The sequence below is a fragment of the Apostichopus japonicus genome, chromosome 16, assembly GCF_037975245.1.
Source record: "Apostichopus japonicus isolate 1M-3 chromosome 16, ASM3797524v1, whole genome shotgun sequence".
Taxonomy (NCBI): domain Eukaryota; kingdom Metazoa; phylum Echinodermata; class Holothuroidea; order Aspidochirotida; family Stichopodidae; genus Apostichopus; species Apostichopus japonicus.
This window is the reverse complement of record NC_092576.1, coordinates 43,663,385-43,677,240: the sequence shown is the minus strand read 5'-3', so window position 1 is coordinate 43,677,240 and position 13,856 is coordinate 43,663,385. Positions and strand designations below refer to the sequence as shown.

At 33.3% G+C, this 13,856-nt stretch overlaps 2 protein-coding genes across 2 annotated transcripts in view; both read right to left on the bottom strand.

Annotated features, from left to right (window-relative positions):
• LOC139983781 (uncharacterized) overlaps positions 1 to 1,602 on the bottom strand; it is a 33,998-nt gene extending 32,396 nt beyond the window's left edge. The window contains exon 1 of the mRNA XM_071997557.1: positions 1,458 to 1,602. The gene's annotated coding sequence lies outside the window, so the exon portion shown is untranslated. The remainder of the gene's footprint in view (positions 1 to 1,457) is intronic.
• Positions 1,603 to 3,417: 1,815 nt separating this feature from the next.
• Positions 3,418 to 13,856, bottom strand: part of LOC139983280 (uncharacterized) — a 254,458-nt gene continuing 244,019 nt past the window's right edge. The window contains exons 2-10 of the mRNA XM_071996738.1: positions 12,473 to 12,493; positions 9,771 to 9,818; positions 7,862 to 9,339; positions 7,210 to 7,418; positions 6,802 to 6,878; positions 6,578 to 6,636; positions 6,376 to 6,423; positions 5,745 to 5,774; positions 3,418 to 4,857 (exon numbers count right to left, since the gene is read on the bottom strand). Of these exons, the coding sequence (XP_071852839.1) occupies positions 4,852 to 4,857; positions 5,745 to 5,774; positions 6,376 to 6,423; positions 6,578 to 6,636; positions 6,802 to 6,878; positions 7,210 to 7,418; positions 7,862 to 9,339; positions 9,771 to 9,807 (1,944 nt within the window). The 5' untranslated portion in view covers positions 9,808 to 9,818; positions 12,473 to 12,493 and the 3' untranslated portion in view covers positions 3,418 to 4,851. The remainder of the gene's footprint in view (positions 4,858 to 5,744; positions 5,775 to 6,375; positions 6,424 to 6,577; positions 6,637 to 6,801; positions 6,879 to 7,209; positions 7,419 to 7,861; positions 9,340 to 9,770; positions 9,819 to 12,472; positions 12,494 to 13,856) is intronic.

Below are 13,856 nucleotides of genomic sequence, written 5' to 3'. Positions count from 1 at the left end.
ACACTTTAAATATGCCAGGTTAATGTGAACATCATATTGTTACTGTGAGTTGTAGAGAAAAATAGTTTAATAATTACATTTCAATAGTACTATCTATTCAAATAGAAAAAAAGTAAGATAAATAATACTTCAATATTGCTTGCCGTAATCGATTTCTTATGTGGGACTGTAGACACAATCACAATAAGTAACATACTATACATAATTTATGTTATAGTAATATTGTTATGAAAATGGTTTTACCATAACCTCAAGACATATCAAAGTAATAAATAAACACATGACAAGTTCATCGGATTCGACCTTATGACTTTCAGTATATTTTTCCCACATGCTTTACAATCAGTTAACAGTTATCGTCAGACACAAGGAAAATGTTAGTTATTCCTAATCTGATCATTAAGTTACCGTATTTGTAGCGATTACGAATAACATTAATCAGAGTAACACACAAGTAGGCTACTCTGCGCTATTTCGTACTGTAATCAGGTTTGGTTTTGACGTTTTTCTCATATTCTGCATTAATGAATCCACTTATTGGTATTTTGTTATTCATTATTTGTTCATATAAATCATTTTGATGTCGTTACAATAGCTGTAGCATATTTGCTTGAGTAAATAATGTATGTCGTTACTGCATGCTACCAAATGGGATCATATTACAACGCGTTACTTGGTTTTCTGACTGTTTTAAAAATGACTCTTCTCCAGCTGACATGTACCATTACTACCTTGACCTTAATACATATAGAGAGGAAATATTAGCACATTAGAGCATATAGAAGTAATACATATAGTCAGGAAAGAATTTCATGCACCAGTTCCGTGTTGACCTTTAATTCATACAAAATCAACTATCAGACAATCAATTGACTCATCGATTACATTATTTTCTTTCATTATATTTTCACTCGCTATCGTCAAACTGTATGTTTTTCGATACTATGTGAAAGACGCAGAAATGACAATGAATACTACATCTTTATATTACAACTAATCTTACAATGAATGTAACGTTTTATTCTACACCTAATTTTGAAATATTCATGTAGTCAGTTAAGAATGACAGCCACACTAGATCAATGTTATATCGCAAAATAAAGAAATGGCATATCTCACTCATCATTGCGTTTGACTTTTGTAGTCACTTATGTATGTTAGCATGTGCTGTCTTATTTCCATCGTTTTAGTTAACGTTAAAATCATATATATTTCAATTGATTGTGACATATTTACGTTTGCACATCAAAATAGTAACACAGTTCCTTCACAAATATTCAGCAGTTCATACAGTTCTCATAAACTACGGTATATGTTATAGATTCACTGCTGGGAAATATACTATAATGGTTTCACTATGTAGATATACTGTAGGTTAGTGTTCTACAAGGTTTAGTAAGAAATAGCTGCCGTAGCTAAATGCAAATATCACAGAATGTCTCTCAACGTCATCTTACCTTCGATTAGACTAGACTTGTTGATCTCTCCTTGTGACTTGCGGTCTAATAGTGTGTTACTTTACGAGGAACCTTCTGGTCTCCTCCCATTTCTGGCTCCCAATGAGAGTAATGTGCGCTAACAGTCAATCCTGTTATGAATATAACGTAGTATGATTCAACCATAGAACGTTATATACCACAGTTGGACTTTGGTTTATCGTATTTACTTATCTATGGAGATCAATGCAAACTTTCTGTTCAGGTGTTTGTGTAAGTGTGGATAATTAGGAAAAGTGTTCTTGTCACGTCATGTCTTTCAGTCTCTTAACAATCATTCCTAACTGTGTGAGAAGTAACGATAAAAAAATGCATCGTAAATAATTTATGGAAGAAAACCATTATTATTTCGACGCTAAGGATATCAAATGTTCTGATGGGTATGTGATCCCAGTACAGCAGCTTAACGTATAGTTTAGGACACTTTATCAGATTGGGGATCGATACAGTATCAAACTGTAATCTTACGTTCCAATGAACAAAATGGCAATGATTTGCTTTTTGAAAAGTTCATTTTAAGTTCACCAATGTTTTTTATTCTTCTTGTTGTTAATTTAGTAAGTGGATTTATCATGATGATATTGATCTAACTTTTAATAAATAATTGAAAATAATTCGAAAGCTTGCAAGACCTGTTTTATTTTGTTTTTTATTGAAGTTATCGTTTTGTGCACACGTGCTTTATGATGAATTTTTAGTTTCACAAACGCGACGATAAATTTTTAAACCTGAAACACTTAGTTACTATATTTAACGTAAACGAATAATACGCTTTATACCGGATGTTGTATTGCACTGTAAGCATGCTGTGATTTGAAATCATTAAAAAAAGGTTAGAAATGTTGACTTAACTGAAAAGTACCAACTGAGATCCATTGTAGGGATACAATACAGAAATTATGTCATACTATAATAATAATCATGGCGCGCCTTTGAAGATGGTACGTTATTTTAAGCAACTCACGCAATTGCTTTTATGATATCAAAGTTCATATTGGTATTAGCTCAGCGAATATCTTAACTACAAACCCTGGATAAGTAACCTAGCCGTTTGTGTTATCATACTGATAACGGGAGGACTTTCTGACAACCTACATTACCAATGTTTTTATTTTTAAATAATGGTTGAAAGGCTTCTCGGATTTGAATATCGAAATCTCGTCATGTCACATGACTCAAAATGATTAACATATGAATTCAAGAAATTAATGGAACGTATAGAATAAAATAGTGAAAAACAAAACATAATTGTTCAACATTGAAAGACATATAGTACTATGATTAAATCAAACAGCAAACTATCGTTCATCGTTATCAATTTTCTCAAACTCAGGAGGTAACTTACATAGTATCTGCTTGTATTGACATGTGCGGAAGTATGATGTTATGATGTTGTGGAGACTATTGCTGTATGTCTCTGTAGCTCAGAGCAACTATTCCTCTAGCTTTCTTTCCGTAAGAAATGCTCCATTTTTATCACAAACGTTCCCAGTTGAGCTTGATTCTTGTATATATGCATATATATATATATATATATATATATATATATATATATATATATATATATATATATATATATATATATATATATATATATATATAAATGTATGTGGACGAGATCAAGAACCTAAAAGTGTAGTCATATATTACAATTAATACATATTATACAGTTATCAAGTCTCTTGCATATTTCATTATGTTAAATTGCTCTGAGAAAAAAAAATATTGGGAAAATATTTTTTTTTTTGGCCATCTGTGGAACATTGCCAGGTGTTGGGTACCAACACGGTCACAAATATAGGGTAAAATAATGTTTATTGGGAATCAGAAATCTGTCGAACATATCATATTTTTTTCTATATATATTACGGCTAAAATTATTTGACGCATTTAAACAAAGAAATTATTTTGACAACAGTCCTTTCTACAAAGGCAAGGTTATGTATTTATTCTTAGACATCCTTCATACATTATACATGTCGTTATTCTACTTAGTAACAAACAATGAGTTCTGGAACAGGTGTACAATTATAATTCATTATAGTAAAACAGTGCACCCTCGTCATCGACAGAGGTTTCATAGAACTTACTCTCTTAAAGCAGAAGAAAAATAGCGCAATGTATGAAATTCAAAACAAGCAATATCGATATAAAGAGAAAAAAACAGAAGGAACTCGGCAATGATTGACTCACCCTAACAGATATATATCTACATTACTAGGCAAATATCTAGACCAGACACGAATATTACTAACATGTGCAAAAAGCAGGGAAATTGCAACAGGTTCGATATTCAAATGGCGCCCATCACCATGGCTACAGACGGTCCGTTCTACCTTCTGCTCTCGTTCCATAACTATAACTATTATTAATGTCAGATAACAAAATTAATACAAGCCAATATGTTTAGTATCCCAAGGCGAATATCAGAATGACTACAAATCCTTCTATATTTCTTTCCTGTAATAAACGTTTCGTTATTTACAACCATATAAACAGATTATAAGAAATGAGTTTAGTGTGCTCTGTTTTAAAAAAAAACTACCCATATTATATGGCTAAACACAGCAAATGTAAGTTACAGAGTACATGCATACAGGTCTCTTAAGAAACGACATTTGAAATCAATAAGTCTAACTACGTACAAACAGTTCCTTTCTGAATACGGACTTTTGGTGTAAACTATAATAAGCAGAGTTCTCTTGCTTGTAAAGAGTTGTGATACTGTTTGTTAATTAACTCTTAAGCTAGCTGTTCTAGCGGTAACAATACACCAATATACTTTGGCATGAAAAGGAATAGGACCGAGTGAACCACTTTCATGACACAATGTGTTCATTCACAACCTACCCTTTACGGACATACCATGCACTGTGTAGTTAGTATGTTACAATATATCAGTGGCTATATGCCACATGCATAATGGATACGGCCGAGTGAACCACTTTCATATCATAATGTGTTCGTCCACAACCTACCTTTGACAAAAACACCGTGCACTCTGTAGTTAGTATGTTACAAGATATAAGTTACCACAAGCCACGTGTATATTGGATTCATATCACAATTTGTTCGTTTACAATCTACCAATTACAGACATTCCATGTACTCTGTAGTTAGCATATTACAAGATATAAGTTATTACAAGCCACATACATAGTGGTAAGGCCGAGTGAACCACTTTTATGTCAAAAGTGTTGGTCCACAACCTCCCCTTGACAGACATACCAATCACTCTGTAGTTAGTATTTTACAACATATCAGTTACTACAAAGAACATGCATATTGGGATCTTTCGTTCCATAGTATACCACTGATGTTTGATATTGTGCAGTAGCTTTGAATGGATATTTCATCATTCCTGTTTCAGAAGAAAGAAAGAAAATGCCACAATTTCAATAGATACACACTTTCAAATTCATTTACTTGCATTAGTTTCGTTTATTGTTCCACATTTTTAATTTGTTTCATTTGGTTACAAGGATTTTACCAAGTGTCTATTTTTCAGTGTAACTTCAAAATTATAGAACCCAATCTTTCAACACGAAAGTTAATCACTGTTACACTTAACTAAACAATACATCCATGTCCGAGACAATATGTCTCTTTGATGATAAAATATGTATTTCCTTATGACTTCATAATCTCCGAAGGATAGCGCATGTCCAAAGTGATTTATATTTGTCATGCTAAACATTTTATTTACAATATCGTTAATTTTAGTTTGCTGAACGTAATGCATGTATCACTATTTGCTTACTTTACAGTAAGCAATGGAGAGAAAACCAGTCCGTGTTATAGTAAATCGCATAAGCGTGTAAGTAAAAGTAGGTAAACAACGAGGTATTGAGGTCTGTTATTCTAGCAAGCAGAAAGTACATTGGCAAAATGGAGTTCTACTGGCAAAAGCTGACTTGAGAAATAATGACATTCAGTTAGTTTAAGTCCCTTTAATAAGTCAAACAGACAAACCGTAACACTTTTGTCCTTCAATTCTGAGATAAATGTACGAATGTAAGATACACAGAACGATTCTGACAAAGTACTACTTTCAAAGAACCACAGGCGTTAAGTCATTCTCAACTTTGACCGATTGAGTATATAATATAGCGTCAATCCATCTATTTGAACAGCTTACAATACGCTAAGCTTAGATTGTAATCCATGTTACAGTACTGACACAATGTACAACTGTGCTGATTCGGTCAAAAAGCTGGATGATGTGAAGGGTTGTGAAAATAGAATTACCTGTTTGTACATTGCTCGAAATTGCGCAGCCTGCAGGAAAGAAAAATATGATGGAACATTACTATTTCTGGCGATAGAATATGTTTTGGTAACCGTGCGAGTATACTGTTAAGAAGCTGAGAAGTTAAAAGGATTAAATTTGTTAGCAAATTTATTGAAATAAATAATTATATGACTATAATTTTACAACATGTTATATCATATATGAGATGGTACTCTTCCTGCATTACACTACTATTTTCATACTTAAACATTGTGGTGACTTCCTTATAGTACTCGTCATTCCAAATATTATCAAAACGACATAACTTAAATTATTCAAACAATCACTTTTAAGTCACAGGGTTTGACCCTTTATCTCAAATATTTGACCGTTGACCTCTCCAATGTACAATATGTTCCAGTCGTTTCCATTGTAAAGCAGTCAGTTTAACAATGAAGAAGAGAATGTGTAGTCGACAAACCGCGATTTGACGTCATACGAAGTCACATATGTACTAGTGTTTCCGGTATATCCATATATGGTTGTTTGCACCCTAACATTCAACATATATCTATAGTGTTATGGCACATAACAACATGTAATTCCTTAACTTTCAGTCAAGTCTTAAAATTGTATAAATCCTCTCACCTTTCTCTCATATACTTTCTCTTTTAAGGCAACGGATCCGATCTTTTCCTGAAGTTTAATGGAAGAGAAATGTATAAGTATGTACTCATTTCAGTTTATGCTATGCAGTACACACATAATACATTTAAAAAATTAAAATTGTTAATATCATATTATACATTATAATACAAGTTCACATGAGATGGATTCAGGGATTACCTACCTCCCAACCGCCAGATTGTAGATTAAGTCGATACCAGCTGCGCAAAGGATACCATAAAACTGTAAAATGTAAAACGATCAAATGGAATATGTTAACAGTAATATATTTATGTAATGCTTTCTTTCTCAATTATTTATTCAAAATTTAGTCAGTTACAACCATGGACTAATATTAATGATACTCAAAATTAGAAGAATATAAAGAGAAACATATATTAGGTTTACCTGTGACTTTTAATTCAGAGAGTTTCTGTAAATGAAACTTATTTTGATAGACACCTGGAAACAAGCAGTCCGTAAATCTGAAACCAAACAGCATAACCAGTCGTTAAATAACAAAGACCAAAAACAATCGTTGAATGAATAATAAGCTTATAATCAAAAGGTAAAAACATATAAAATATAAAGTTTCTTTTATATTTTTATTATTTCATCTATTATGCATTCTACAAATCAATTGATAACTTGAGTCAGGTCATTCGTTGAAATACTCGAAGAATTTCACTAAAATATCTTCAATAACAAGAGGTCAATAAATATTTTTTGAAAATACGAGGCTGCTTCGATATTTACAGTTTTAACCGAACACCTGTTTATTACTTCAACATATTCATTTTCTAACGATATGCTTACTTAACGGTCTTTAGGTTGATACTATTTGTGACGTAGATAAATATGTCTGTCATCTGTCCTTCGGTAAACTCTCTTCCGGTCTGCGTGATGTGGAGACCATGGAGGGTGTTGAGATTCGGTACTTGTAGTCCAGATGTCAGAATCAACATATTCGTAGAAACATTCACTGACTGAAAACAATCACTCAGCAGTAACATTGGTATCTCAATCTGTGAAAATAATCCACAGAGATATCTTGTTATTAACTCTCACCCACTACCAAAACAGTGTAACTTCTGAATTGTTCCCTAGCCACTTGATTAGACTTGTATATAATCGTTATCTAACTAAGAGGATTGCATCAAGGAAGGTTTTTTTTCGTTCTTTGATTTAAAGAAAAAGGCAGAGCAAAATGTAGAAGACAATATTTGACTTTATTTTAGTTTTTTATTATATGTTCAAATCATTTGCATATAGGGAAGAAATTTAACTATATTGAAAGAAATATACCTGAAATTTAATGCGAATATTTTTGATGTGTTTGCTACAATCTTGTATTAGGCTTGCTCCTGACATCGTTGCTACTTTGAGACGTATTGTCTATTTGCATTACTGGCATTATAAACTTCTGTTTTCACTGCGAGAACCACTAATTGATATAAATGCTTCTTACCTTTTGTGAGACCGCTGTTTCCAATAATTGGACGGTAGCCTTGTTTAATCTTGTAGAATTATTTGTGCTTAGCTGAACCATGTTTGAGCAAATTTCCTTGATGATGTCCAAAACTGTCTCTGGTGAACCTCTTTGCTCTAGAATACACATTATTATGATTTCTTCCCGTCTGTTCAAGTTACTAAAATACTTTATGATGTGGTTTCCAGCCAAAGAGTTCATACCGCAAGCGAATCGATAAACGTACTGTAAACTTAGATGATCTAATTCATCCATAATATCCATGACGTCATTATCATCTGTAATATCAGGTGATACTAACATATCTACAAGGTGAAGAGCTGCGTACCACTCGAGGAATAGGTCGTGATAAAAGCTTACACACGAGAAAGTTTTAACATCTTGTCGAGATAACGAGTTATCAGAATATTGCAAAACAGTCTTTTCCTGTAAAATTCCAGTATGTAAGAAGTGTTTTAAAACTCTTCGTCCTATCTGACTGGAGAGGTTTTCTTTTCTCCAATAGTTTCTACGATTGTAACCTGATAAGCTTTGAAATGCAATCCGGTTGAGCTCTTTGTGGTCAGGTATACCATAATCTGTATCCGTCTTCCCTGTGAGATGTAATGATGAATCTATGTAGCGGAAAAAGCTTGTTACGGATTTATATTCTGAAAACTCCTTGCTTGAGTGACTGAGATGAGCGAACAAAACAAAATATAAAGGAACTTGACAGATGTCTCTTAGGACCGGGCTGTATTGAATTATATACTTTATTTTATTAGTAGCTGTTCTATCGTCTTTAGTCACTGCCTTCCTTAGATATTTGTCCTGCGCCTCACTGGTGAATCCAGACAGACGTAATCGTTTAGACTGGGACTGCAACTCCTTTGAAAACGATCTTGCAGTAAGTATTAATTCCAATCGAGGATTATTCTGTATTATATTTAAAATATCTTTGGGAATATGTTTGTTATTTTCCACGTATTCATCAACATCATCTAATATGACTACCACAGATGTTGCTGTATCAAGCATGTCACTGATCTCATTGCTTTGGATCTTAAAATCTTTCGGTAAAAGGGTAGTTTTGATAACTTCAAACAAAGATGTAGCTGATATAACCTGTCCGAGTTTTAAGAGTATCAATATTTCAACATCTTTCATGGATGAAGTCGAGAGATCGTTGCACCATTCATAAGCTAATTGAAGGGTTAGTGTTGTTTTACCATATCCTGCTTCAGCTTGCAAAATTCGTCTCTTCGAACCTAATCCAAGATCAGTACATAATTCTTGGTAAGATTGTAACGGTGTCCAATTGTTCTTCTCTACGTCATCATCTTGTCTTTCAATACCGCCCTCTACTATTACATCGTCTATATTAAAACTCGAATCTCTACTGCTAGGGACTGGTTTGATGGAGCTGTACCAGTCTTTGTACGTTGATTTCAGCTGATTTATAAAACTAATTTTCCTTTCTGTGAGGAGGTAGGAATGAAAAGAAAGTTTAGACCTGGAAATATGCTTATGAAAAAAACGATCGACATCAAAGTTCTACTTTAAATGTATACTAAATCATTGCGGTAGTTTAATGGCTTTATGTCAAAAGTGATTTCCCCTTTTTTTTCTGCCTCTCCTTCTTTCCCTCTCTATATATGCCTCTCTCTTGCTATGTATGTCTCTCTTTCTCTCTCTCGCATCATATTATGAAAATATGCAAGAACACAAGGGTCATTTTGCAGTTCAGCAACTACCCTTGATTTAATGTGCTCTGAAGTTAGATATTCCATGCCCTTACACTTGTTATAGGATTACTCGTTTCATTCATACCCATGTTAATACATACATTGGAATCATAAAGTAAATCATTACATTTAAACAAAGGTATGCTACAAGTTGCATCCCTTACCTATCAATGCTGGTCCTATAGCTTCGTTAACAGCCATAATGCAAATGTCTGAAAGAAAGTGAAAGTAGTTATGTGTGTATTAGACAGGTTTATAAAAGGTAAAGAAAAACAACACGAATTCCAGTTAGCAATACACTAGTTACAATTAAATATCATAAGAAGTCAATATTGTATTCATGATTTTCTTTGCCGATGTGTAAGTTTATTGTATTTAATATGTAAGTTATTAGAAACTGTATCCAATAACCATGGTGCTCCTCTATACATAGTTTAATTCAAGTGTGCTGTTAATGGCAACTATACTATGTGATATTGATTTCAACTGCTGAATATATCTTGTGATATTAAATGCAAAACGATCCTCTGCTCAACTGCGCAGTTTACTTCAGGGGTACATTAAAACTACATATATTGTACAATCCATATTGTTTTAGATTGTCGTGGTGTGTAGTACTGGCCTCCGTATTCATTGCACTACAAACGTCCATTATGATTATTGTATTTATTATAGGGAGACTCATCGAGATAAGGATTACTCGTAGCGATACAGCTTTACAATGTAAATACCCCTGGAATATAAACATAAAGATAACAAGTAAAGAACCATGTCACGCACTGGTTGCGTGATGACCTCTGACCTTCAAAAACACGAGTCTTCATTGTTTAGATTGAATCACTGTATGCCAGTTTGACATATTGCTAATATATACGATATGGGAGTGAACATGATGTGAAAGACGGAATGAGACGAGTGTGGATTGCGGTTTACTAGGAACTCACATATTTTTTATAGATCTCATGTAAAATGATTTGAATTTATATTGTGATCTAAAATGTAATCTAGATATACTGGAGAATAGATTAGAACTTAGGGAAATTTTTAACAGTTGCAAAACAGAGACAGAGCGTTCAATGATACAAAATGTATGCGCTACAGTTAAGCTTAACATATTTTATGTATATGGTTTATGTACAAGAACAACAAATAAATGAACATCTTACAATGATAACAAGTGTATGTTGCAGTTTAGCCGAACAGGTGGTATGTGCAGGTTTAATGTACAAGAACAAAAATGAACGAACAACATCTAACAATGATAACAAGTATATGGTGCAGTTTAGCCTAACATATGTTATGTATAGGGTTCATGTACAGGAACTACAAATAAACTAACAACATCTTACGATGATAACATGTATATGTTGCAGTTTAGCCTAACAGGTGGTATGTGTAGGATTAATGTACAGGAACAACAAATAAACTTACAAAAACTTACAATGATAACAAATATATGTTACAGTTTAGCTTAACATGTGTTATGTATTGTCTAAATGTAGTTTATTCTGTACAAAATAAATAATTATCAAACGTCATTTACATTGCATTTGTTTATGGTTACATTAGTTTTGGGGAACAGAATCTTCATTTCAAACACAACGATGAAAATATTGATGTAACTTACAATTTACTGAAACAGGAATGAGTTTTTAAATGGTGATTATTTTCGAAATTTACTTTTCCTACCCTGGGGTTCCTGTGATGTAACAATATCGAATAAGACCTCTGTTAAAAATAATTTAATTGATATCCTGAGTTAGATCTGTGCATGCTATGTGTTAACTGTTGTATTATGGTTTTATAAAATCGTATACGGTAACCCAAATTATTGCATATTCCGTATGTTGTAGTATTTATTATTATACTATATCCTGAGCTATGTAATAATATGTATGTAGTATCTCATTAGGGGCCTTATATTGATATGTAGTAACGGAAATATATGCATGGCATTATTAAACATTATTGTTTAATCCAATTTTATAGTATTAAGTATGTAATATGCTGTTTAATAATGTTTTATACTGGTCGTAGTGTATTAAATTGATACCGCAAAACATAATCTTCATTCCTCGATTTGGGTTTTGGCATTTGGATAAAATGTTTATGATGGTGTTCTATAGTTTCTTAAGTTTTGCTTTTCCATAATTTATAGACATAGAATCAATGTTTGTACTTGTCTTCAATCTATATGTATCATATTGCTATTAAGTATAACACAATGCTGAACTTATGTATGTGTACATATTCAACTATAGGGTAAACGGTGTTAGATATGTTTGTATTAAGGCATACAGTGGATATATCTTAGTGCATAGTAACGCACATATAATGGCCAAATAAATGTGTACATTAACACAAAACCCGAATGCTGATGTATTATGTATTATGTATATGTTTCCTTTAGATGTATATATACACTAACATTAATACTGGCCTTATATATGTATGTATGGATATGCATATTAACGCATACAGTTGCAATATACATATGTGTACAGCAACACACATATATACATCCTTTTATGTATAGGCTTTAGAATTACATACATGGTGATGTTATTGCATTACGTATATTGCTCTTAGATTTGTATACATTACACTTATGCATTGACTACACCTTACAACTATCTTTTCTTAACTTATGCTATACACTTACTTTAATTCTGACTCAATTTGACATTACACCTCAACTGTCTGTTTTCTTGTCTAAGACCATACGATGCTGGATTCTGTTCAGGTCTAAATCAACAGTGATGGTAACCGCATGTGTTGATCTGGTTCCCTGCCCGTATATCACTGATACACCTAAAGCGTATTATAACATTATATTGTTAAATTGTCATTTGTGTGTTAGTCTTACCTCTGGTGCGAACGCTCCTCTAGTTTCCTGGTGAAATCGTCTCCTTACAGTAATATTTTCATATTTCTAGTATCCATTTTGGTCCTTGCAGAAACCAATACGTCCGTTGAAGTAGAACAATATAATCAGCAACGATCCAAACGTGTCAGACTTTGAACCTATATAGAAGAATACACTTTCGGTTTGAAAATCAACAAAGGCCCTGGATGAGATATTACTCTGCACACTTTGTGTACGTCTAACGTGATAGGTCTGTGTGCATAATATCATGTTGAGCCCGAATATCTAAGCACTACATTAAGTTGCGAATACAATTACAAAGGTAATGAATTATAAGAAAGTAAGAACAAAAGGATTTACAAGGGAACAACACTCCCTACCATCAACGGCTTGACCTTTTTTTTTTGCGCTGAATGATCTTATGACCAAACTACTAAGTGTTAATATTTATTCATACATCTAACTGTGTGAAATATAAATGTTCAATGTACCTTTTCCCGTTGGCAAACGTATATCGAATTTGACTGTTTCTGGTACTATTATTTGACATTAGTACAGGGGTCCCTTTATTATGATATATGTTCATGTACACGTAATACTTGTGTTGAAGTCTACGTAAATGCATTTAAAATATTCATCACCCTTGGCCATGTCTACCTGGGAATGTATTGTCTGGTGACAAGAGTGCTCCATGTAGAGTCGATATCATACCAGCCAAAGGTTCTTCCTCGGGGAAAAGGCCATGAATCGACAGGGGGACAGTTTCATTAGGTAACCATACAGATTATTGTCGAAGAGATTTCAGTATGAACGGTGCACGGTGTGTAAATGCACATATGAGCAATACTGCGTAAGTAGTAACCAGGTCTACGTCTGCAACAACACTTCCAGTCATCAATTTTGATAAGCTGGACCAATTTGGGTGCATTTATGATTCTTGCAGGTTTTATTGGTATCCCTGATCACAGTCCACTTGTTCTGGCTTGCCCTACCTGCAGCAACACCACTCAGAAAAGAGTCAAACAGGAATGGGGGTGGGCCTTTTGCGTCTCTGGCTTTGAAAAGTGATGAAAACTACTTATGATTAGCTCAGCTGATTCCTCCCAAACTGACCTACAGGACATACCCGAATGTATTCCTGACCTGTTTGGAACATTTTGTTACATGTCACTCCATAATGCAACTTTAAATTTACTAAGAATAAAATAAGAAAGCTGAAGGAGTTCTGTGCCAAAAGCTGAATTATCGGATTTGTAAACCACAGCCTCATTGTAATATTATGTACAGTAGTCTAAAGGAAAGCTTACTGAAATGCTATCTAGATACACAGTTCACATCAATAACATATCCAGTCCAGCTAAAAGTTGGGCATAGGTTGTTACAT